At 50.8% G+C, this 26,978-nt stretch overlaps 1 protein-coding gene across 1 annotated transcript; it reads right to left on the minus strand.

The window, feature by feature from the left end:
• Positions 1-866: 866 nt before the first annotated feature.
• LOC120382931 (zinc finger protein 641-like) lies at positions 867-23,964 on the minus strand. Its single transcript, XM_039500417.1, has 4 exons — positions 23,912-23,964; positions 23,172-23,285; positions 19,234-19,317; positions 867-922 (listed from the first exon to the last, which is right to left on the minus strand). Exons 1-4 carry the CDS (start codon positions 23,943-23,945, stop codon positions 915-917), a joined length of 240 nt encoding a protein of 79 aa, XP_039356351.1. The 5' UTR covers positions 23,946-23,964; the 3' UTR covers positions 867-914.
• Between the last annotated feature and the right edge of the window lie 3,014 nt (positions 23,965-26,978).

A 26,978-nucleotide genomic window follows, 5' to 3' on the forward strand; every position in this document is an offset into this window, starting at 1 on the left:
TATTAATTAAATTATTCGGCAATTACTTTTTCACCGTACTATGTGATTTTGCTCTTTTTTATCTACCTGTAAGAAAAATTAAGGAGTTTTTACAAAATAAATATCATAAACAGTTTTCATCTTATTTTTTAAAAAGTAAAACGTTGAACTGCTGGTCCAAATATATTTATTATTCTTACTTTAACATAGAATGAAGCCTGCAGCACCGGAGTTCTCTGTCCTCCGCAAGCACAGTGACACGGTTTCTCTCTGGCTTAAGCCGCAGCCCTGTGCTTGCCGGGGACCGAGAACACCGGTGCCCGCAGCCTGCAGCCCCGGAAAAGCCGGAGAGAAGCTGCACCGCTGTGCCTGCCGGGGACAAAGAACACCAGTGCCCGCAGAATGTAGGCCCAGAGCTCCCACGAGGAAGTGAGGGGGGCGCTGGGTAGAGACAGAGCCCTCAGCCAGCCAGCTGAGGGATAATTCAATTCCAGAGGATGGGAACAGGGTCACTGAGCCCCCTTGGGAGACGCAGGCAATGTTGGGATATGTACCTATATAACCCATCTATCCATGTAACATGTTATAGGTCTTGCGACAAAGTGTGGCTGGAGTGTGTTTCGACATGAGTGCATGATTTGCATTTTGGCAAGCAAAGCGAGAACTGAAGGGTGAATTGGTCAAAAAGAACTGTTTATAATACACCAGTTTTGTCATGTCCCTGGCAAAAAATGAATAATCAGTAAGAAAGGAAATAACACCAGTGGGACGGCTTTAAAACTGTGTAAGAATTGGAGGAAATGGCACCCCTTGTATCCTGGCTTCCTGCCCAAGACTGGCTCCTTGGAGTTGCAGATGAAGGCCCAGGACAACAGAGACTCCTCCTCCTCCTCCTCCATATAATAAAGGGTTCCACACTAAAGGGTTCCACAAGCTCATAGACCTTCCAAAGAGAATGTGATACTGCTGGGAGTCAGTATCCAATCCATTATTGCTCCGGATGGCTGCCAACACCATCGGTAATTTATTGTCCCAACCTTTGCCAGCGACGTGCACCATTTTGCGAAGGGCTTGCTTGATAGTTTGATCCATCCTTTCCACTGTCCCTGATGATTGAGGATGGTGGGGGATAGGCAGTTGTTGCTTTACTCCTAAAGCTTTTAACATTTTTATAATTACTTTTCCTATAAAATGTGCTCCATCATCTGAACCAATTACTTTTGGAGCCCCGTATCTACTAAACAGAAATTTCCACAACTTCTTGGGGGTGGTCTCTGCAGAATGATTCCTGGTGGAAACTGCCTCCACCCAGCCAGAAAAAGAATCTATTATCACTAATAAATACTGATTCCCTCTTTGAGTCTTAATATAATCAGCCTGTATTCTACTCCATGGCCCTGCAAGTCTTTGGTGCCACAAGAGTCCCAAATTCGGTGGTCTATTCCCATCTGCTGCACACCTTATGCTGCTTTTAACCAAATTTTCTACGTCCTCTCGCACCTTAGGCCGTATTCCAAACTGGTTTTACCTTAAAAGAGAGTATTTTCTATTCCTCGGTGGGCCATAGACTGACACAGGTTAATGATCTCTTCTCTTTACAGTTTCTCAGGTACCCACTTTTCCTCTCCTGTTTTCTTATTCACTGCAGAACCCCCTTTCATACTCCAGGTTCTCCATCTTTAGGTTTCACCTCCTTTTTTATGGAGCCCTGGACCCTTTAAATCACCGCCCAAATCCTGGGGCTCCCGGCTGCTGCTGCTACCCCGGGGCTCCGGCAGCAGGGCTCCGGCAGCGATTTAAAGGGCCAGGGACTCTGGCCACCGCTACTGCACCAGAGCCCTGGGCCTTTTACATCGCTGCCAGAGCCCCGGGACTCCCGGCCGCTGCCGCAGCTCCCGCCATGGTTTAAAGAGCCTGGGGCTCCCAGCCACTGCTACAGCAGCCAGCGTCCTGGGCCCTTTAAATCTCAATGTAAAGGGCCCAGGGATTTAAAGATCCCACCAATTCCACTTGAGGCCCCTCCCCCTGCTCAAGACTCCGGCATATCGCTAAGTCCTTTCAGTTATTTTCACTCCTGACCATTGGGAAGGAAACAGATGCAGGGCGGGAAGGCTGGAGGCAGGCCCTCAAGTCTCACATCCCGGGGAGTTCAGGATTTAGCCAAAGCCAAAGCAGTTGAGGATGTCGGCTGGTTCCTCTTCTCTGCTTTGCCCTGCTCAGCTTCCCTTTCAGGATCAGGATGATGAAAGCCCAACGGTGCCATATGGGTCCCAGGAGACAGCGGGTGTGAGACATACCCCAGGGTACAATCTGGACTGTTGAACTGACTAATTCTCCATCCCAGGCCATGTTTTACACTGCTTCGCAGAGTGAATAAAAATCAATGACTTATAAAAAAAAAATCAAGAACATCAGATTTCTGTTATTTAAATGTCTGTCTGGTGATGTTCGTCTCCTAATGCAACATGGCATGAAAGAAATAACCAAGCAATGAAATAACTAAATGAAATTAAATGAAATGAAATAATCAAACATTCATTGTCTGATATAGCTGTAAAACTCATCTGAAAAGTTTTTAAAATAAATCATTGTTTAAAAATGTATAGTGTGTACCTTCCAAAAATGAAACCTACATCTATCTCCGCATTGTGAAGAATATGTACTAAGGTTATAACAACCAACAAGAATACACTTTTATGTAGAAAACCATGATTAAATCGAGTCTTCCTGATTTAAATCAAATCCACCCTGCTGCTTCCCTGTGTGAACAACAAACCCCTCCACGCTCTGCTCACACACAGCCACCAGCCTTCAAAGTCACTCCTGGCTGCACTGTACTGAGTGCGACTAGCCAGACACTCAGGAACTTACCAAACGACACAGCAACATGAACCAGTTTTCTCCTCCCATCCTTGCGCCCCAGGAATGTGCATCTTGGACAGCTCAGTCTGGTCACTGGGATGGACAAACTCAGTCATTAGTGGGTCACCCCCACAGAGGGGCTGAATTAGGCCACAGCCTTGTTCTCTCCAGTCAAATCCCCCAAACACTTCAATGAAAACAAAAAGGTCCAGACAAAACACTAAAACCACTTTAGTAACTAGAGCAAGGAGGTTTTCAGAGATTACAAGGGAGAAAGATGTCAAAGGTCAGAACTAGTTAAAACTATAAAATGCATTTTAAATCCTAAATTTTACCAATTTAAGGAAAATGTGACGCAAAGAGGTTTCTGCACCCCACCTGCTGTTGCAGGCAGTTCACAGTTCTGAGTATCCAGGCTGGATTTCCTTTCAGCCTTGGTCCATCCTCTCCACTCCACGGCCCCTGCTGCCTTTCAAGTCATCTTCTTGCCTTCTGTAGAGAAGGGAGAGGAGAGGTGAAAATGGAGGTAATTCTCCCTTGTGCTTTTGTACCACTCTCCTCTTTGAGGTTCACTCCCCAGCCGGGGGGCAGGGGACAGTCAGTCTGTGGCCTAAGTGAGCGTCCAGCCGTCCTTCCGGTGAATTGTAACTCTCTTGTTCCCGGCTCCACAGCTGCTGAAGGGCCAGCTGAGCAATTACTGGGCACTTAGCACTTAGCTGGTGTGCAGGTGCTGCTGTCTCTGAGGAGATCGTCTGCGGGCGTTTTCCAGCTCTAAAGCATGTAACAAACCTACAGCAAACTCTCCGAGCTCCATGGACAGTGCTGACAGACATAATTTAATGGGACAACAATATTCAGCAGGTGATGACTTTCCCTATGGTACCTCACAGGACATACTTTGGAGAAGATTTATCATTTTGTAAACGTGGTGCTGGCGATGCGCCCAGCTCTGAAGCCCTCCAACAGCAGCTGAGGGTGGCCACGTGGAAAGTGATGTTCCTCAATATCGCTGTTCACAGCAGACTTATCACCCCATTGACACCTACTTCTGTGCTGCTTCTACACCTGGGTTTCAGAACCTGAGCATTTATCACCCCCTCCCAGATTGGCCTGTTTCTCCTTTATGAGCCCCAACCACCTGGGGCCAACAGCCAGTGCTCTTTAAAAAACAAACAACCCACACTGATCACGCCTCCCTTGACACATTCCTGAGCCTCCATTGGGAGGCTCTGCCCACAGTTTGATAATTGCTAGTGTAGAGAGTCACCATGGGGATTGGTAGCCAGGATGGTAACACCTGCTCCTTTCCATCTCTGGGATCCCCACAGAAAATGTCCAAGGAGGAGAGAGGAACAGATCCAATTAACACTAACCTTGCAAAACACATTTTGGTGATTTCAGCTATAAACATTCTCTCCATCCTTCAGCCCCTACCCACAGCGAATCAATTACATGCAACTTGCTTAATCCTTTTTTGCCATGTGTCACAGAAGTTTAGATCCTGAGTGGATTCTTCCATGTTTAATCAGGTCAGACCTCCATATGAAACATTTCCCTCAGTCCAAGCACTTGTGGGGTCTCTCCCCTGTGTGGCTTAACTGATGTCTAATTATTTGTGTCTTGGAAATGAAACATTTCCCGCACTTGAGGGATTGAGAGGGTTTTTCTCCACTGTGGCTTCTCCCATGGTTATTAAGATCTGAGAGCTTATTCAAGCTTTCCCTATGGTCCAACCATTGAAGGGGTTTCTCTCCAGTAAGGATTGTCTGATGTGTCACAAGCTTTGATCTCACAATGAATCCTTTCCCACACTGAAGGTAGTGCCAGGGTGTCTCTTCCTTGGGATTTGTCTGCTGCAATCTGGGATCCTCTTCTCCTCCCCCACCATTAATAGATTCATCCACTTTCTTCCTTGGGTGGCTTCCCAACAGCCTCTCTGACCTGTACCAATTTCCACAGGCTTCTTCGAGTTCGAAGCAATGGGAAAAATTCCCTTCAGCTCTTCCCACAAATGTCCCCACCGGTTCCACTTCCCCAGGAGCTTCCTCATGATGATTCCCCTCCTCATTCTCACTTCTCCCTGCTGGGAGAGACACGATCCAGACAGGAGTCAGTGTGCTGGGGAGACAGAGGAATAGCACAGAGGGAAAACCCAACACAAAGACTCAGCAATTGGACTCCTCCTCCACATCCCACCCAAACACTCACAGGGAAGGAAAGCTGGGAAACAAACTCCTGCAGGTAAGAAGCTGGGTGGAATGGCCTGAGCTATATCTAATGACTGCAGCCCTGTCGTGGCTGAAACGAGGAAGAACTGAGGGTGCTTACTCACACCATATTTGGGGATTCTCAACTTTTTCCTTCATTCCCTAGATGGTTTCTGTGTCGGGCCTCACCCGTATGGGGGCATCTCGGAAGCCTTCTTTCCTTGCAGGTCTGGAGATCAGGCAACCAAGGCTCTTCACCTCGTTCCAGCTGGACAATCAGTTCAGGTTTGGCAAGGGGGAATCCTGCACAGAGGGTGAAATCAGACCAGATCAGGGTGCATAGAGCATTAGTGGAGTATTTGTCAGAAAGGACATTCTGTGAGCAGAACCTGTCCCTGTGCTCTGCTGGAGGAACGTGGAATCCAAGAAGACAGGAAAATGGTCACTGAGCCCCCTTGTGCAGAGGAAGTTGTCTGGGGAGGTGAGTTGAATTATTATTACACCCTCACTAGGCGTTCCCAGGATCTGTGCGCTCTGGGGGCCTTGGTGACTCACACACGGCTCTGGACTTAAACCCCTGCCTCTTTCTAAACCTGCAAGATCCCAGAGCCCTCCCCAGGGCTGAAGCTAGTCCTAACGAGGGAAGTGAACAGGGATTGTGTCTGCAGCTGAGAAACAACACAGACAGGACAATGCTGGATTTATGCCCCTTTGAAAGGTGGAGGGGTAGGGATGGTTTAGCTTGTCCATTGGGTGTTGACACCGATGTCCCACTGGAGGGGGCACGGAGATGCAAGTCTCTCTCACATGGCAGCTGTGCATTATGGAACTCACCTCTTATCTAACTGATATGGGAAGAACATGACCAGATTCAGACATGCAGATCCCACGGCTTCTAGTATCTGAGGGGACGGGAATCCCTTACCCAGCGAGGTCACTGTCTCATAGTTCTCCTGCATGACGTCCCTGTAGAGGGCTCTCTGAGCGGGGTCCAGCAGAGCCCCCTGCCCCTGGGTGAAATACACAGCCACCTCCTCGAAGGTCACCGGCATCTGAAGCACCAAAAGGCTCCGGTCATTACCTGCTGCTCCAGCCACAATCCCACTAGTCACATGGGAGGAAGGATAAAGAAATGGAAGCTCTGGGAGGGTCAGAGTAGCAGAATCCCGCCCCCACCCTGCTCGGAGCAGCCAGGAGGCTTCAGGGGGTGGGAGAAGGTGAGAGCTCCTTGTCCCCCCAGCACACAGAGCAGGGCAGGGTCTTCTCATTTTCCACACGCTTGCCAGACACAGGCTGATACGGGAATCAGAGCTCTGAATCAGGGACAGGGACAGGAATCCCAACAGTTTCCCTGCGTATTTCACAGCAGCCTCAGGCTAGCACGGTCTCACTCCAGCACTGGGAGCCTTGAAAATGTTCCCAGCCCAGTGCAAGGGGGTTGTATCCTGTTTGAGAAATTGGGGAATGTCCCGTCTCCCCTCCCCCATAACCAATGGGCCCACTCAGAAAATCAGCAGGTTTATCACACCCTGTCTCCTTCCTGCCCCCGTCCCCCCAGGAACTCCCTGAAAATCCCCTACCCCAGCTGGCTCCATCACAGACATTTCCCTTCCCTGCGTCCTGGAAGACGGGCCCATCTGGACCGAAACATGGACGTGATTCCTGAGCCTGTCGGGTGATGGGGAAGGTACCAGAAGGGGCTTCAGTCCATGTCACCCCCCGATTCCCCCCAGGCTCTAAAAACCCTCCCAGTAACAGTATCTCTGAGGCAAATGCTAGAAAAAGAGCAGAACTAAAGGGGTCACTTTGGGGGATTTCCACGCACTGCCCTGTAAACTCCTCTTCCTGAGGAACAGCCGGAGCCCTCTGGTGGCATCACCTGAAGAACGAGCTGCCCGGGACTCCTGCAGCAGCCCCCAGGGACAGGCAGGCAGAGGCTGAGCCCAATGGCCCATCCACACTCCCTGCCTGCCCAAAGCAGCAGTGACTCCGGTGGGGCTGGGATGTGAATCCTGCCCAGAAATCAGACCAGGGCCCCGAGCAGACCCCAAAAGTCATGAGACACAGACCCCGCCAGCACGGGGGTGTCTGACAATAACACACACTGGGAGCAGGGTGGGAGGCTGTCCCCTCCCGCCTCCCACACCCCCTTCCTCGCAGTGCCCCCACATCTTCCCCCATTCCAGCCTCGCTCCCCTCAGCCCCACAATCCCCCCGATCCTCCCGCATCGCCCCATCTTCCCTTCAGTGAGCCCCCAACCCCATCCCAGCCTGCCCTCCGCAGCCCCGCACCCGCCTCCACTCCGCTCTCCCCGCCTGCCCTCACCCCCTGCACCTCTTTAGCCTCCGCCCCCTGCAGCCCGGGGGTGATGGGGTGGCGGGTCTCTCTCACCTTCCCTCCGAGCGGGGCCCCCGGGGCAGGGGCCGGGCTGGGCTGGGGGCTCTGCCCTGGGAGAGGCTCCTGCGGGGGGGAGCAGCGGGAAGGGCCCTGCTGGAGATTCCCCTCTCCCGGCTGCAGCCAGGGCTCCGGGCTCCCAGCACCAGCCGCCCCCCGGGGCTCGGGGATCTCGCCAGGAGCCTGGGAGCCAGAGTCACCGCAGCGGCTGCGAGTCACTTCCTGCGGCCGGGCCGGAGCCCAGCGCTCGCTGCCCGGAGCCGCCTCCCGGGTCAAGCGATCAAGCGATCGAGTTGCAGCATCTCTGGGCGCATGTTACCAGCACTGCATGACCAGACAGCAAGTGTGAAAAATCAGGCGGGGATGGGGGGTAATAGGCACCTATATAAGACAAAGCCCCAAACAGCAGGACTGACCCTATTCAATTGGGACATCTGGTCACCCTACCAGCAGTGGTGCAAACGCTGGAGCTGGCTGGGCTGGGGGAGCCAGACTCCTGGGAGAGAGAAGCAAAAGGAGAAAGAGAGGAAGTAAGGGGGAGGGGAAGGGTGACAGCAGAAACCCACCCTCATATCCACCAGGGGGCAGGGCCGGCCTCAGGGCCTTTTCCCTTAGCCCCTGCAGGCTCCCCATCCTGCCCCCCCTTTGCCACTAATCCTTGCCCCCTTCTGCACCCTAACTCCTACACTGTGCCCCAATCCCTACATTTTTTCACCTTCACCCCAACCTCTCCACAGTGCCACCTTCACCTTAACCCCTGCACTTCCCTGCCACCTGGGCCCCCAACCCCAGCCCTGCGCTGCCTGTGTGCCTGCCACATGATTGTCCTGCCCAGTTCCCCTCACCCCCTTATGCCCAGCAACCCCCATGCCCACTGGCCTCCCACCCACAGACTCCCCACACTGCCCAGCACCCCTTCACAGTCCCCACCCCACAACTGTCCAGCCTGCCATATTCCCAAGGGCTTTCAGAACCAACAAATTAAAAATTCTGTGCACAATATTTTAAAATTCTGTCCATATTATTTGTCAATACCAGGGCCGTCCCTAGCTATTCTGGGCCCCTACACAACCCCCCTGGGGGAGGGGGGAAGACCAGGCCTCCACAGGGGGGTTGGCTTGGGAGACAGGGAGGAACCACCCCCCAGCACTCACCGGGGGCACGGCTGGGGCCAGGTCTCTGTACTTCTTGCCACCGGTGAGTGTAGGCCAGGCCCTGCTACAGAGTCCTCAGGGGCGGGGCTGGGGTGGATCAGGGACAGGAAGAGGCGGGGTGGGGCAAAGCCAGGGCAGGGGCTTTGGTGCCCCAAACTTCCTGGTACCCCACGTAGCTGCACACTTTGTGAATGGCCCCCTGGGCCCAGGTCAGTACATGTGGAGGCTCCAGCATGGCAGTGGGAAGCATTGGCCCCTGGCTGCACGGAGGTGGGAGGTCACCCTGAAGCCTTCCCATTGCTGCTTCACCAACTGTAATGGCCCCTTAACCTGGTGGCCATACACAAGTTCAAATGGTGAAAACCCTAAACTGGGATGTAGTACAGCCCTGTAGGCAAAAAGCAACTGCTGCAACACTAGATCCCAATCATTGGATTGTTCATTTACAAATTTACATATCAGGGCCCCAAAGTTCCATTAAACCTCTCCACCAGGCCATTGGTTTGATGGTGGTAAGGGGTGGAACCAAGTGATTCACCCCATCAGCTTCCCACAGGTTTTTCATTGTCCCTGCCAGGAAATTAGTTCCCGAATCTGTAAGGATGTCGGAGGCCAACCTACCCTGGGAAAAATGTCTGCTAATGCCTGGCACACACTTTTAGCCCTGGTGTTGCTTAAAGCTACTGCTTCCGGCCATCAGGTAGCAAAATCCATGAAAGTCAGTATGTAGTGCTTTCCTCTGGTAAGGATCTTTTTGAAAGGATCCAGAATATCCACAGCTACTCGCTGAAATGGCTCCTCAATTACGGGGGGTGGCTGAAGAGGGGCTTTGACCTGGTCTTGGGGCTTTCCCACTCGTTGGCACACCTCACAAGACCGGACATAATTAGCAACGTCCTTGCCCATTCCCTCCCAGTGGAAAGACTTCCCCAACCGGTCCTTGGTTCTGTTCACTCTGGAATGGTCACTGGGATGACCATGGGATAAGCTCAAGAGCTTTACCAGGTACTTAGTTGGAACTGCCAACTGTCTTTGAGGACACCAGTCTTCCTGGTGTCCACCAGAAAGAGTCTCCTTGTATAAAAGTCCTTGTTCTACAACAAACTGGGATTGGTTAGAAGAGCAGAGAGGCGGTGGTGTGCTCCGTGCCACCGCCCAAGCTTTCTTAAGGCTGTCATCTGCTTCCTGCTCAGTCTGGAACTGTTGCCTTGAGGCTGGAGACACCAGTTCCTCCTTAGACTATGGACTTGGGCTTTTCGCTGATTGTGAACTGCTCTCCGCTGGTGCACTACGTAATATTTCAGGCTCTGGCTGAGCCTCTTGGGTAGAGTTGTCTGCTGCTTCTGCCAGTTCAGGCCCGCTGGTGCCCTCTGGCGTTGTAGATGGGTTTGCAAGCGCTGGCGTCAGTGCTGGCAACGGTTCTGGTGCTGGTTGCTTTGCCAGTTCCGGTTCTGGGACTGGATTCACTAGGCCTGTAGCATTCATGGGTAGAAGATCCAGTTCCACCACCTCTCTCTGAGTCTCTGGTAACACAGACGGGACCCTGGTGGACGGCTCAGGAACACGGATGGGTGTGGAAGCTTGCTTGGCCTGGCTGCGTGTGACCATTCCCACCCTCTTGGCCAGCTTCACATGGTTGGCCAAGTCTTCCCCCAGTAGCATGGAGATGGGATCATTGTCATAGACTGCAAAAGTCCACTTTCCTGACCAGCCCTTGTACTAGACAGGCAACTCAGCTGTAGGCAAGTTTAAAGATTTTGACATGAATGGGTGAATTGTCACTTGGGCCTTTGGGTTGATGAATTTGGGGTCCACTAAGGATTGGTGGATAGCTGACACTTGTGCCCCGGTGTCTCTCCACGCGATAACCTTCTTTTCGCCCACTCTCAAGGTTTCCCTTTGATCCGAAGGTATTTGAGAGACATTTGTGCCTGGGAATCTCTGGTGTGATTGTGGTGTAATGAACTGTAATCGGTTGGGGTTCTTGGGGCAGTGGGCCTTTATATGTCCCAGTTCATTACATTGAAAACATCGCCCAGCTGACTGGTCATTGGGTCGAGGTGGGTTGCTGGAGATTGGTGAGGTGGGACAATAAGGTGTCTGGGGCTTTCCTTGGGTTGTAGGTGGGGCCTTGGGTTGCCCACGGTGATAGGGTTTGGTTTCAGTTTGCCCCCTCTGATATTCGCTCCAACTGCTAGTAGTTTTTTTCTTTTCTGCCACTTCCCCCCGTTTGGCTCCGATCTCCCCCACCTCGGATACAGTTTTGGGTTTCCCATCTAGGATGTACCTTTCTATTTCCTCAGGAACACCCTCTAAGAACTGCTCCATTTGCATCAGGAGCTTTAGCACTTGCTCCTGATATCCAGGCATCCCAATTCTTTCCAATTTGGTAGGCGTGTCAGCTAAATGACACATCTGGTTTCCACCTTAGGGCTCTGAACCGCCGACGGGCATGCTCAGGTGTTAGCCCCATTCTGATTCTGGCCTTGTTTTGAAAAAGTTTATAATCGTTCATGTGTTCCTTAGGCATTTCAGCTGCCACCTCTGCTAAGGGTCCACTGAGCTGGTCTGTAGAGATGCTGTACCCATGGCAGGCCCTTTCGAAATTTTCAAAGAAAGCCTCACATCATCACCTGATTGTAGGTGGGGAATTTTCTGAGATGGGAAGCAGTACCTGGAGAAGGGTTGTTAGGGTTGGCTAGTAACTCTTGCTTAGCCCTTGCTAATTCCAGCTCATGCTTTCTCTCTCTTTCCCTCTCCTCCATCTCTTTTTCTCTCGCCTCCATCTCTTTTGGTTTCTCCTCCATAGCTCTTTTGTGGGCAGCCTCATCTCTGGCCATCTGTCTGTCAGGTTCCTTTTGGCTCTCCTCAGCCCGGAGTTTGGCTAATTCCTGCTCCTATAGTGTGGTTTCTTTTTCCTTTGCTTGACATGTTTCCCTGCTCTGCCTGAGCTATCTTGGTTTGAGAGGTAAAAAAAACAAAACCCCACAGCTTTTATCTGGACTTCTCAGAATGAGAAGAGACCAGAAAAACTGGCTTGTTACTTGTCTTTTGCAAACTGTTAATTACCCTCCAACTAAGCCCAGCTGGAAATCCTTTCTAACAAAGCCTTGTTAGAAAAACCTTTATATGTTTGCCTTCAGGGTATCTCTCCTTCACTGCTTCCCCAGCATCTCAAAAGAGGGAAAAAAAATCTGGCTTTTGGTTCCTAAAAATCCCACACTGCTGCTCACCATGTCAAGGTTCCTTCCCCACTCTGAACTTTAGGGTACAGATGTGGGGACCGGCATGGACACTTCTAAGCTTAATTACCAGCTTAGATCTGGTATCGCTGCCACCATCCAGAATTTTCAGTGCCTGGATCACTCCCTTTCCCCGCAAAACCTTCCCCTCCCTGGGTAGCCTTGAGAGACTCCTTCACCAATTCCCTGGTGAGTCCAGATCCAATCCCTTGGATCTTAAAATAAGGAAAAATTAACCACCCCCCCTCCTTTCTCCCACCAACTCCTGGTGGATCCAGATCCAACCCCCTTGGATCTAAAAACAAGGAAAAAAATCAATCGGGTATTAAGAAAAAGGCTTTTAATTAAAGAAAAGAAAGGTAAAAGAAAACCCTCTGGGAGACATTAACATACCAGCTACTCTGAGGCCTGGTCTACACTACGCATTTAAACCGATTTTAGGAGTGTTGAACCAATTTAACGCCGCACCCGTCCACACTAAGAGGCCCTTTATATCGATATAAAGGGCTCTTTAAACTGGTTTCTGTACTCCTCCCCAACGAGAGGAGTAGCGCTAATATTGGTATTACCATATCGGATTAGGGTTAGTGTGGCCGCAAATCGACGGTATTGGCCTCCGGGTGGTATCCCACAGTGCACGACTGTGACCGCTCTGGACAGCAATCAGAACTCGGATGTAGTGGCCAGGTAGACAGGAAAAGCCCCGTGAACTTCTGAATATCATTTCCTGCTTGCCAGCGTGAAGCTCCGATCAGCATGGGTGGCGATGCAGTCCCAAATCCAAAAAGAGCTCCAGCATGGACCATACGGATGTGATCGCTGTATGGGCAGACAAATCTGTTCTATCAGAGCTCCGTTACAGAAGATGAAATTCCAAAGCATTTTAAAAAAATCTCCAGACAGAGGCCACAGCAGGGACTCAGCACACTGGTGCGTGACAAGCGTAATGGAAAGCCAAAGAATCAAATGGGCGCTCATGGTGGGAGGGAGGGAGGGGGGACTGAGGACTCAAGCTATCCCACACTTCCTGCAGTCTCCGAAAAGCATTTGCATTCTTGGCTGAGCTCCCAGTGCCTGTAGGGTCAAACACATTGTCCGGGGTGATTCAGGGCATAGCTCATCAATTTTCCCCTCCCCCCACCCACTCCCAGAAGGAAAAGGGAAAAAAATCGTCTCGACTCTTTTAAATGTCACCCTATGTCTACTGAATGCTACTGGTAGACATGATGCTGCGGCAGTGAACTGCAGCATCCTCGCCCCCCCTCCTTGGTGGCTGATGGTACAATATGACTGCCATCCATTGTCATCATCAACCTGATGGCAGACAATACAGTACAGAACGGCTGGTAACCATCTTCATCATAGCAACAGGGGGCTGAGCTCCATCAGCCCCCGCCCTTCATGTGTAAAGAAAAGATTCTGTACTGCCTGGACTATCATAGCAGCAGGATGCTTGGCTCCTCTCCCCCACACTGCTTAATGTCCTGTCTGGACTATCATAGCAGCTGGAGGCTGCCTTCCCCTCATTTTATCTCACTAACAAGTCACTGTTTCTTATTCCTGCATTCTTTATTACTTCATCACACAAATGGGGGGACACTGCAATGGTAACCCAGGAAGGCTGGGGAAGGAGGGAAGCAACAGGTGGGGTTGTTGCAGGGGCACCCCCTGTGAATGGCATGCAGCTCATCATTTCTGCTGGTTCTCTGATACACTGGTTCTCTAGTACACATATTCTAGGCAGGACGGATTCTATTTTTAGATACCATAAAGGAGGGACTGACTCAGGGAGTCATTCCCATTTTTGTCTTTTGCGCCCCCGGCCGACCTCAGCCAGGGGTACCCATGACAGCAGCAGACAGTACAGTACAGAAAGACTGGTAACCGTCATCTCATTGCCAATTTACAATGGAAGCAGATGGTACAGAACGGCTGATAACCGTCTCTGCTATCATGCAAAAGCAAATGAATGCTGCTGTGTAGCGCTGCTGAATCGCCTCTGTCAGCGGCATCTAGTACACATATGGTGACAGTGACAAAAGGCAAAACAGGCTCCATGGTTGCCATGCTATGGCGTCTGCCAGGGCAATCCAGGGAAAAAGGGCGTGAAATGATTGTCTGCCGTTGCTTTCCCAGAGGAAGGAGTGACTGACGACATTTACCCAGAATCACCCGCAACAATGATTTTTGCCCCATCAGGCACTGGGATCTAAACCCAGAATTACAAGCGGTGGGGGAGACTGCGGGAACTATGGGATAGCTACGGAATAGCTACCCACAGTGCAACGCTCCAGAAATCGATGCTAGCCTCGGACCGTGGATGCACACCACCGAATTAATGTGCTTAGTGTGGCCGCGTGCACTCGACTTTATACAATCTGTTTTACTAAACCGGTTTATGTAGAATCGGAATAATCCCCTAGTGTAGACGTACCCTTACAGACAACAGATTCAAAACACAGAGGATGTTCCCCTGGGCAAAAACTTAGTACACTAATGAAAAATATCCAAATAGCCAATTAGATTCTACCTTTAATTGCACAAGACAGGTTAAAAAGAAATAAACATAAACCTATTTATTCCTTTCTAAAACTTACTACTCTGACAAGAGGCTGGTTCCTTGATCTTTTTCACTCCCGCTGAAACTGAGACTCTCTAAACAAAGGAAAACTTCCCTCCTTCCTTTTGAAACATCTTGTTCCCCCATTGGTTCCTCTAGTCAGGTGTCAGCCAGGCTAGGTGAACTTCTTAACCCTTTGCAGGTAAAAGAGGCATTAACCCTTAACAGTCTGTTTATGACAGCCTGTTCCCAGCCTTGCTCAACCCCCCTGCCGGGCCTGACTCCCCCAGCCCTTCTCACTCACATGCTACAAACTTTTGCTCCTGGCTCTGGCTGGTCTCTAGGGCCCCCACCACAGGCAGGGAGGGGCTCTGCGCAGCTCTGAGCTCCCGGGAGGAGGGCGCTGGGTAGAGCCAGAGCCCTCAGCCAGCCAGCTGAGGGATAATTCAATTCCAGAGGATGGGAACAGGGTCACTGAGCCTCCTTGGGACACGCAGGCAATGTTGGGATATGTACATATATAATCCATCTATCCATGTAACGTGTGGCTGGAGTGTGTTTCGACACGAGTGCATGATTTGCATTTGGCAACCATAGCGAGAACTGAAGGATTAATTGGTCAAAAAGAACTGTTTATAATACACCAGTTTTGTCATGTCCCTGGAAAAAAATGAAGAATCGGCAAGAAAGGAAATAACACCAGCGGGACGGCTTTAAAGGTGTGTAAGAACTGGAGAAAATGGCACCCCTTGAATCCTGGCTTCCTGCTCAAGACTGGCTCCTTGGAGTTGCAGATGAAGGCCCAGGACAAGAGAGACTCCTCCATCTCCTCCATATAATAAAGGGTTCCACACTAAAGAGTTCCACAAAGTTATAGACCTTCCAAAGAGAATGTGATACGGCTGGTAGTCAGTATCCAATCCATCATTGCTCTGGATGGCTGCCAACACCATCGGTAATTTATTGTCCCAACCTTTGCCAGCGACGTTCACCACTTTGGAAAGGGCTTGCTTGATAGTCTGATCCATCCTTTCTAGTGTCCCTGACGACTGAGGATGGCAGGGGATATGTAGTTGTTGCTTTACTCCTAAAGCTTTTAACATTTTTATAATTACTTTTCCTATAAAATTTGCTCCATCATATGAACCAATTACTTGTGGAATCCCATATCTACTAAACAGAACTTTCCACAACTTCTTGGGGGTCGTCTCTGCAGAACGATTCCTGGTGGAAACTGCCTCCACCCAGCCACAAAAAGAATCTGTTATCACTAATAAATACTGATTCCCTCTTTGGGTCTTAATATAATCAATCTGTATTCTATTCCATGGACCTGGAAGTCTTTGGTGCCACAAGGATCCCAAATTCGGTGGTCTATTCCGGTCTCCTGCCCATCTTATGCAGTTTTTAACCAAATATTCTACATCCTCTCGCACCTTAGGCCGTATTCCAAACTGTTTTTACCTTAAAAGAGAGTATTTTCTATTCCTCGGTGGGCCATAGACTGACACAGGTTAATGATCTCTTCTCTTTACAGTTTCTCAGGTATCCACTTTTCCTCTCCTGTTTTCTTATTCACTGCAGAACCCCCTTTCATACTCCAGGTTTCCCACCTTTAGGTTTGTGGAGGCCAGGAAATAATTAATAAGGATTTGAAGGGATCTTAAATGTATGTTAGTTAAGTTAGCATGAGTTAGGCTAGCTGTGACCCTAATGATGTGAGATTTGTAGAAGCAAGATAATGTGGAACAGAGTGAACTGTGTGAAAAGTCATTACGACCTTGCAATATGCAGTCTTGTTTTTTTCTAGTAGTGAGACAAATAAGATGGCAAAGAAGCTTATGTATAAACAAATGCAAATGTTTTCTTTTTACTGTCTCCAGGATTGCTAGCTATTGTCTGTAACAAAGGTATAAATGCTTGCTGTGATTGTTTACTAATTGAGAGAGACCTGTCCGGGACAAGGGACAACCCTGTTTCCTAGGACACTCCCTCCCTCTATTGTAATTACTAGAGAAAGAATAAAGTATTTGATTTTGCTGCACCCAAACAGAGAGCGAGAACTGAGTTTTTCTTCGACAATTTGGGGGCTCGTCCGGGATGGCAACGCCCACGGACACACAGACGGCTGCTACGGATCGTTCCCCTTCGAACCCCATGGCGCCACAATAGAGGTAAGAGACCTTTTGAAATCTCTATTGGGGTGTTGGAGGAGGACTGTCTGTGGGGACGTCTGTCTCTGTTGGGCTCACGCCATCTGAACTTATTGACTGTGCAGCAGGATCAAATGCAGAGTGGTATTGGGGAGAGGCCCCAATAAGGTTAGCAGTACTGGGAACTGCTGAGTTGGCCAACAGGTAAATGCATAAGGTAATGCATAAGGTAATGCATAGGTAAATGCATTAGAAAGCACCGGTGCTGAGTGGTTTTTACCGCCTCAAGAGGGGTTGTCATACCACCTCATGGTATTGGTCCGGACCAGGTAAAGATGCATCGTGGTTTAAAAAAAAAAAAAAAGAAAAAAAAAAGAAATTTAAAAAGAGATAAAAAGGTTAAAAAGGGTTAAAAAAGGGAAAAAGAGGCCTTGGTGTGTGTGTGTGTGTGTGTGTACACCAGTGTGAGTGATCGTTATCGGAAGATGCCCAGAGTACCCTGTGAAGCGGAAGCTAATGATCAGGACTGCTCTAACGCAAGCCCGGTAACTAGTGGATCTTTAGGAGATCCGACCCACGGTGGGCTGACTCAGCCTGGCATAGTCCGGCGCGGAAGCTGCCTGGGTCTAGGAGTGTGTGAACCCATCTTCCCTCCCCTTTCCCTTCTGTGTGGGCTACTGACAATCTGATCGTCTCACTGGATGCCTTTCATACAGCTTATAGAGTGTCTACTTTATGTACTAAGTATGATGTATTGTGCTTTGTAACCAAAATTGTACAACCCCACTATTTTATTTCTATGGGAATGTTATTGTTTGTAGTGTTGTTAGTTGGTATGGGATTATGTTATTGTTGTTGTAAAAGACGTACTGATAGTAATAATACCTTTCATGTTCATGCTAATCATGCATTGTCATTACATCCCATGAAAACCCCTAAGGTTGACATATCTGCTGTAGAATCTGAAATCCATGGTTTAATGCAAATTGAGATTTGAAATATTTGTTGTACTAGAAGTACAAAAGGGGGGAGTGTGGAGGCCAGGAAATAATTAATAAGGATTTGAAGGGATCTTAAATGTATGTTAGTTAAGTTAGCATGAGTTAGGCTAGCTGTGACCCTAATGATGTGAGATTTGTAGAAGCAAGATAATGTGGAACAGAGTGAACTGTGTGAAAAGTCATTACGACCTTGCAATATGCAGTCTTGTTTTTTTCTAGTAGTGAGACAAATAAGATAGCAAAGAAGCTTATGTATAAACAAATGCAAATGTTTTCTTTTTACTGTCTCCAGGATTGCTAGCTATTGTCTGTAACAAAGGTATAAATGCTTGCTGTGATTGTTTACTAATTGAGAGAGACCTGTCCGGGACAAGGGGCAACCCTGTTTCCTAGGACACTCCCTCCCTCTATTGTAATTACTAGAGAAAGAATCAAGTATTTGATTTTGCTGCACCCAAACAGAAAGCGAGAACTGAGTTTTTCTTCGACAGGTTCAACCTCCTGTTTTATGGAGCCCTGGACCCTTTAAATCACCGCCCAAATCCTGGGGCTCCCGGCTGCTGTTGTTACCCCAGGGCTCCGGCAGCACAGCTCTGGCAGCGATTTAAAGGGCCAGGGGCTCAGGCCGCGGCTACTGCACCAGAGCCCTGGGCCTTTTACATCACTGCCAGAGCCCAAGGGCTCCCAGCCGCTGCCAGAGCTCCCCCCATGATTTAAAGAGCCTGGGGCTCCCAGCCACCGCTACCACAGCCAGAGTCCTGGGCCCTTTAAATCTCAATGTAAAGGGCGCAGGGATTTAAAGATCCCACCAATTCCAGTTGAGGCCCCTCCCCCTGCTCAAGACTCCAGCATATCGCTAAGTCCTTTAAGTTACTTTCACTCCTGATCATTGGGAAGGAAACAGATGCAGGGCGGGAAGGCTAGCGGCAGAACCTCAAGTCTCACATGCCAGGGGGAGTTCAGGATTTAGCCGAAGCCGAAGCAATTAAGGATGTCGGCTGGTTCCTCTTCTCTGCTTTGCCCTGCTCACCTTCCCTTTCAGGATCAGGATGATGAAAGACCAATGGTGCCATGTGGGTCCCAGGAGATAGCAGGTGTGAGACATACCCCAGGGTACAATCTGGACTGTTGAACTGACTAATTCTCCATCCCAGGGCATGTTTTATCCCAGGGTGAATAAAAATCAATGACTTTAAAAAAAAAATCAAGAAAATCAGATTTCTGTTATTTAAATGTCTGTCTGGTGATGTTCTCCTCCTAATACAACATGGCATGAATGAAATAACCAAACAATGAAATAACCAAATAAAATTAAATGAAATGAAATAACCAAACATTCATTGTCTGATATAGCTGTAAAACTCATCTGAAAAGTTTTCAGAATAAATCACTGTTTAAAAATGTACAGTGTGAACCTTCCAAAAATGAACCCTACATCTATCTCTGCGTTTTGAAGAATATGTACTAAGGTTATAATACCCAACAAGAATACATTTTTATGTAGAAAACTATGATTAAATCCAGTCTTCCTGACTAGTTATTTAAATCAAATCCACCCTGCTGCTTCCCTGTGTGAACAACAAACCCCTCCACGCTCTGCTCACACACAGCCACCAGCCTTCAAAGTCACTCCTGGCTGCACTGCACTGAGGGTGACTAGCCAGACACTCAGGAAATTACCAAACGACACAGCAACATCAGCCAGTTTTCTCCTCCCAGCCTTGCGCCCCAGGAATGTGCATCTTGGACAGCTCAGTCTGGTCACTGGGATGGACAAACTCAGTCATTAGTGGGTCACCCCCACAGAGGGGCCGGATTAGGCCACAACCTTGTTCTCTCCAGTCAAATCCCCCAAACACTTCAATAAAAACAAACAGACAAAACACTAAAACCACTTTAGTAACTGGAGCAAGGAGGTTTTCAGGGATTACGAGAGAGAAAGATGTCAAAGTTCAGAACCGATTAAAACTACAAAATTATAAAATGCATTGTAAATCCTACATTTTACCAATTTAAGGAAAATGTGAAGCAAGGAGGTTTCTGCACCCCACCTGCTGTTGCAGGCAGTTCACAGTTCTGAGTACCGAGGCTGCATTTCTTTCCAGCCTTGGTCCGTCCTCTCCACTCCACGGCCCCTGCTGCTTTTCAAGTCATCTTGCCTTCTGTAAAGATGGGAGAGGAGAGGTGAAAATGGAGGCCACTCTCTCTTGTTCCTTTGTACCACTCTCCTCTTTGAGGTTCACCCCCCAGCCGGGGGGCAGGCGAGAATCAGTCTGTGGCCTAAGTGAGCGTCCAGCCGTCCTTCCGGTGAATTGTAACTTTCTTGTTCCCAGCTACACAGCTGGTGAAGGATCAGCTGAGCAATTACTGGCTACTTAGCACCTAGCTGGTGTGCAGGTGCCGCTGTCTCTGAGGAGCTCCTCTGTGGGCGTTTTCCAGCTTTACAGCATGTAACAAACATACAGCAAACTCTCCGAGCATCATGGACAGCGCGGATAGACACATTTTAATGGGACAATAATATTCAGCAGGCGATGACTTTCCCTATGATACCTCACAGGACATACTTTGGAGAAGATTAATCATTTTGTAAACGTGGTGCTGGCGATGTGCCCAGCTCTGAAGTGCTCCAATAGCAGCAGGGCCAGCTCCAGAGCCCAGCGGGGCAAGCACCCGCCTGGGGCGGCCCTTTCCCGGGGGGGCGGCAGGCTGGGCCGGCGGACCTGCCGCAGTCATGCCTACGGGAGGTCCACCGGAGCCCCGGGAGCAGCGGACCTGCCGCAGGAATGACTGCGGAGGGGACGCTCGGCCGGCGGCTCCAGTGGACCTCCTGCAGGCATGACTGCGGACGGTTCGCTGGTCCCGCGGCTCGGCTGGACCTCCCGCAGGCATGCCTGTGGCAGCTCAACCGGAGCCGCCGGACCAGCGAACTGCCCGCAGCTGCGGGAGGTCCAGCCGAGCCGCGCAACCAGCGGACCCTCCGCAGTCATGCCCACGGGAGGTCCGCTGCTCCCGCGGCTCGGGGGCGCCTCCTGGGCATGATTGCTTGGGGCGGCCAAATTTGTAGAGCCGCCCCTGAATAGAAGCACAGAAGTGAGGGTGGCCACGTGAAAAGTGATATTCCTCAATATCGCTCTTCACAGCAGACTTATCATCCCATTGACACCTACTTCTGTGCTGCTGCTCCACCTTTGTTTCAAAGCCTGAGCATTTATCCACACTTCCCAGATGGGCCTGTTCCTTCTTCATGAGCCCCAACCACCTGGGGACGACAGCCAGTGCTCTTTAAAAAACAAACAACCCACAATGATCACGCCTCCCTTGACACATTCCTGTCCCTCCATTGGGAGGCTCTGCACACAGTTTGAGAATTGCTAGTGTAGAGAGTCACCATGGGGATTGGTAGACAAGATGGTAACACCTGCTCCTTTCCATCTCCGGGATCACCACACAAAATGTCCAAGCAGGAGAACGGAACAGATCCAGTTAACACTACCCTGGCAAAACACATTTTGGTGATTTCACCTATAAAGATTCTCTCCATCTTCAAGCCCCTACCCCCTCGAATCAATTACATGCAACTTGCTTAATCCTTTCTTGCCATGTGTCACAGAAGTTCAGATCCTGTGTGGATTCTTCCATGTTTAATGAGGTCAGACTTCCATATGAAACTTTTCCCGCAGTCCAAGCACCTCTGGAGTCTCTCCTGTGTGGATTGCCTGATGTTGAATAAGGTGTGACCTTTGTATATAACCTTTCCCACAGTCCAAACACTTGTGAGGTCTCTCTCCTGTGTGGATTCTCTGATGTTGAACAAGGCCTGACGTGCTTATGAAACCTTTCCCACAGTCCAAGCACTTGTGGGGTCTCTCTCCTGTGTGGATTGACTGATGTTTAACAAGGGCTGACCTTTGTATGTAACCTTTCCCACAGTCCAAGCACTTGTGGGGTCTCTCTCCTGTGTGGACTGCCTGATGTTTAACAAGATTTGACTTCTCTGTGAAACATTTCCCACAGACCAAGCACTTATGGGGTCTCTCTCCTGTGTGGATTCTCTGATGTTGAACAAGGTTTGACCTTCTTAGGAAACTTTTCCCACAGTCCAAGCACTTGTGGGGTCTCTCTCCTGTGTGGATTGCCTGATGTTTAACAAGGTCTGACCTTTGTACGTAACCTTTCCCACAGTCCAAGCACTTGTGGGGTCTCTCTCCTGTGTGGATTGCCTGATGGTTAACAAGGTCTGACCTTTGTATGTAACCTTTCCCACAGTCCACGCACTTGTGGGGTTTCTCTCCTGTGTGGATTGACTGATGTTTAACAAGTTCTGACCTTTGTATGTAACCTTTGCCACAATCCAAGCACTTGTGGGGTCTTACTCCTGTATGGATTGCCTGATGTTTAACAAGGGTTGACCTCTCTGTGAAACATTTCCCACAGTCCAAGCACTTGTGGGGTCTCTCTCCTGTGTGGATTCTCTGATGTTCAACAAGGGCTGACTTTTGTCTGTAACCTTTGCCACAATCCAAGCACTTGTGGGGTCTCACTCCTGTATGGATTGTCTGATGTTTAACAAGGGTTGACCTCTCTGTGAAACATTTCCCACAGTCCAAGCACTTGTGGGGTCTCTCTCCTGTGTGGATTCTCTGATGTTGAACAAGGTTTGACCTGCTTATGAAACTTTTCCCACACTCCAAGCACTTGTGGGGTCTCTCTCCTGTGTGGATTGCCTGATGTTCAACAAGGGTTGACTTTCTTATGAAACTTTTCCCACAGTCCGAGCACTTGTGGGGTCTCTCCCCTGTGTGGCTTAACTCATGTCTAATTATTTGTGTCTTCGAAATGAAACATTTTCCGCACTCGAGGGATTGAGAGGGTTTTTCTCCACTGTGGCTTCTCCCGTGGTTATTAAGATCTGAGAGCTTATTAAAGCTTTCTCCATGGTCCAAGCATTGAAGGGGTTTCTCTCCAGTATGGATTGTCTGATGTGTCATAAGCTGTGATCTCACAATGAATCCTTTCCCACACTGAAGGTAGTGCCAGGGTGAGTCTTCCTTGGGATTTGTCTGCTGCACTCTGGGATCCTCCTCTCCTCCCCAACCATGAATAGATTCATCCACTTTCTTCCCTGGGTGGTTTCCCAGCAGCCTCTCTGACCTGTGCCAATTTCCCCAGGACTCTTCGAGTTCGAAGCACTGGGAAAAATTCCCTTCACCTCTGTCCACAAAGGTCCCATGCGGTTCCACTTCCCCGGGAACTTCCTCATGATAATTCCCCTCCTTATTCTCACGCCCTCGCTCAGCACCTGCTGGGAGAGACACAATCCAGATAGGAGTCATTGTGCTGGGGAGAAAGAGGAATAGCACAGAGGGAAAACCCAACACAAAGACTGAGCAATTGGACTCTGCCTCAACATCCCACCCAAACACTCACAGGGAAGGAAAGCTGGAAAGCAAACTCCTGCAGGTAACAGGCTGGGTGGAATGGCGTGAGCTATATCTGATGACTGCAGCCCTGCCCTGACTGAGATGAGGAAGAACTGAGGGTGCTTACTCACACCGTATTTGGGGATTCTCAATTTTTTCCTTCATTCCCTAGATGGTTTATGTGTCAATCCTCACCTGTATGAGTGCATCTCGGAAGCCTTCTTTCCTTCCAGGGCTGGAGATCGGGCACCCATGGCTCTTCCCCTCGTTCTAGCCGGACAATCAGCTCAGGTTTGGGAAGGGGGAATCCTGCGCAGAGGGTGAAATCAGACCAGATCAGGGTGCATGGAGCATTGGTGGAGTATTTGTCAGAAAGGACATTCTGTGAATGGGACCTGTCCCTGTGCTCTGCTGGAGGAACGTGGAATCCAAGAGGAGTGGAAAATGGTCACTGAGCCCACTGAGCGCAGAGGAAGTTGTCTGGGGAGGTGAGTTGAATTATTACTACACCTTCACTAGCCGTTCTCAGAATCTGTGCGCTCTGGAGGCCTTGCTGACTCACACACGGCTCTGGACTTAAACCCCTGCCTCTTTCTAAACCTGCAGAGCCCAGAGCCCTCCCCTCGGCTGGCGCTAGTCCCAATGAGGGAAGTGAACAGAGATTGTGTGTGCAGCTGAGAAACAACACAGACAGGACAATGCTGGATTTATGCCCCTTTGAAAGCTGGAGGGGTGGGGATGGTTTAGCTTGTCCATTGGGTTTTGACACCCATGTTCCACAGGAGGGGGCACGGAGATGCAAGTCTCTCTCACATGGCAGCTGTGCATTATGGAACCCACTCACCTCTGATCTAACTGACATGGGAAGAACATGACCACAAATAGACACACTGACCACATGGCTTCTAGTATCTGAGGGGACAGGAATCCCTTACCCAGTGAGGTCACTGTCTCGTAGTTCTCCTGCATGACGTCCCTGTAGAGGGCTCTCTGAGCGGGGTCCAGCAGAGCCCCCTGCCCCTGGGTGAAATACACAGCCACCTCCTCGAAGGTCACCGGCATCTGAAACAACAAAAGGCCCCGGTCATTACCTCCTGCTCCAGCCACAATCCCACTAGTCACATGGCAGGAAGGATAAAGAAATGGAAGCTCTGGGAGGTTCAGAGTAGCAGAATCCCACCCCCACCCTGATCAGAGCAGCCAGGAGGCTTCAAGGGGTGGGAGAAGGTGAGAGCCCCTTGTCCCCGCCAGCACACGGAGCAGGGCAGGGTCTTCTCATTTCCCACACGCCTGCCAGCCACAGGCTGATCCGGGAAGAAGAGCTCTGAGCCAGGGACAGGAATCCCAACAGCTTCCCTGCGTATTTCACAGCAGCCTCAGGCTAGTGGGGTCTCACTCCAGCACTGGGAGCCTTGAAAATGTTCCCAGCCCTGTGCAATGGGGTTGTATCCTGTTTGAGAAACGGGGGAATGTCCCATCTCCCCTCCCCCAACACCAATGGGCCCACTCAGAAAATCAGCAGGTTTATCACACCCTGTCTCCTCCCTGCCCCTGCCCAGGAGCTCCCTGAAAATCCCCGACCCCAGCTGGCTCCGTCACAGACATTTCCCTTCCCTGCGTCCTGGAAGACGGGCCCATCTGGACGGAAACATGGATGTGATTCCTCAGACTGTCGGATGATGGGGGAGGTTACAAAAGGGGCTTCAGTCCATGTCACCCCCCGATACCCCCCAGGCGCTTCAGACCCTCCCAGTAACGACGTCTCTAAGGTAAATTCTAGAAAAAAAGCAGAACTGAAGGGGCCACTTTTGGGGATTTCCCCACACTGCCCTGTAAACTCCCCTCCCTGAGATACAGACGGAGCCCTCTGGTGGCATCACCTGAAGAACGAGCTGCCCTGGACTCCTGCAGCAGCCCCCAGGGACAGGCAGGCAGAGGCTGAGCCCAGTGGCCCATCCACACTCCCTGCCTGCCCAAAGCAGCAGTGACTCCGGTGGGGCTGAGATGTGAATCCTGCCCAGAAATCAGACCAGGGCCCCGGGCAGACCCCAAATCTCATGAGACACAGACCCCGCCAGCCCGGGGGTGTCTGACAATAACACACACTGGGAGCAGGGGGAGGGGTGTGTGGGGCTGGGTTTTTGCCTCTGTCCCCCTCCCGCCTCCCCACCCCCTTCCCTCGCAGTGCGCCCCCCACATCGTCCCCCAGTCCAGCCGCGCCCCCCTCACCCCCACAATCCCCCCGATCGCCCCATCTTCCCTTCAGTGCCCCCGCCCCCATCCCAGCCTGCCCCCCGCAGCCCCGCACCCGCCTCCTGCCCCCACCCCGCTCCCCCCGCCTGCCCTCACCCCCGGCACCTCTTTAGCCTCCGCCCCCTGCAGCCCGGGGGTGCCGGGGGGGCGGGTCTCTCTCACCTTCCCTCCGAGCGGGGCCCCCGGGGCAGGGCCAGGCCGGGCTGGGGCTCTGCCCTGGGAGAGGCTCCTGGGGGGGGAGCAGCGGGAAGGGCCCTGCTGGAGATTCCCCTCTCCCGGCTGCAGCCAGGGCTCCGGGCTCCCAGCACCAGCCGCCCCCCGGGGCTCGGGGATCTCGCCAGGAGCCTGGGAGCCAGAGTCACCGCAGCGGCTGCGAGTCACTTCCTGCGGCCGGGCCGGAGCCCAGCGCTCGGTGCCCGGAGCCGCCTCCCGGCTGCTCCTGGGTCCTAGCGATCAACCCAGCTCAATGCAGCATCTCTGGGCGCATGTTACCAGCACTGGGTGACCAGACAGCAAGTGTGAAAAATCAGGAGGGGATGGGAGTAATAGGCACCTGTATAAGACAAAGCAGCGGGACTGACCCTATTCAATTGGGACATCTGGTCACCCTACCAGCACTGGTGCAAAAGTTGGAGCTGGCGGAGCCAGACTCCTGGGAGAGAGAAGCAAAAGGAGAAAGAGAGGAAGTAAGGGGCGGAGGTGAAGGGTGACAGCAGAAACCCACCCTCATATCCACCAGGGGGCAGGGCCGGCCTCAGGGCCTTTTCCCTTAGTCCCTGCGGGCTCCCCATCCTGCACCCCCTTTGCCACTAATCCTTGTCCGTTTCTGCACCCTAACTCCTACACTGTGCCCCAACCCCTACATTTTCCCACCTTCACCCCAACCTCTCCACAGTGCCACCTTCACCTTAACTCCTTCATTTCCCTGCCACCTGCGCCTCCAACTGCAGCCCTGCACTGCCTGTGTGCCTGGCACACGATTGTCCTGCCAGGGTCCCCCCACCCATGGGCCGCACGTTATATAGACCTGCGGTGCCCGGGCTCCAGGAATATTCAGGGCCCGGTGCCCTGCTCCAGCAATGTTTGGAGCTGGGTCTCTGGGCCGGCTTTAGGCCTATTCCACCAATTACTCCAAATCGGGCCCCGCGCCCAGTGAGAATCTCTTCCCTGGCTAGAGGCACCTTTTTAATTTTTACTCACCCGGTGGCACTCCAGGTCTTCAGCGGCAGTTGGGCGGTGGGTCCTTCAGTGCCGCTGAAGACCTGGAGTGAGTGAAGGACCCACCGCCGAAGTGCCGCCAAAGACTCGGAGCACTGCTAGGTGAGTACAAGCCTCATGTGTCTTTTTTTATGTTTTTTTTTTCAGTGATCCCTGCTGGGGCCCCGTCGAAACTGTTCGAATTGGGCCCCGCACCTCCTAAAGCCGGCCCTGCCTGCCTGGATTGGGCCCAGCCCCCGCGGGCCTCCCCCACCCCGCCGCATCCCTGCCTGGAGCAGGTCCCAGCCAGTGGTTTCCCCAGGAATTGAAATTAGGGGGGGGTGTTCGAATTTACAGGGGGGGTGTCAGGACCAATGAGATATATAAAAGAGATATGAATAAAGTAAATGTTTTGTTAGGATTATGCAAATTTAACATAAGAATAATGCAAGTTACACCAAAACACATAACAGGTCTAGATTTCTAAAAATATATACATTTTTTTAAAAAAGGATTTAATTTAAATTGACTTTTGAAAAGTAAGCCATCATG

Source organism: Mauremys reevesii, linkage group 15 (genome assembly GCF_016161935.1).
Source record: "Mauremys reevesii isolate NIE-2019 linkage group 15, ASM1616193v1, whole genome shotgun sequence".
Classification (NCBI taxonomy): domain Eukaryota; kingdom Metazoa; phylum Chordata; order Testudines; family Geoemydidae; genus Mauremys; species Mauremys reevesii.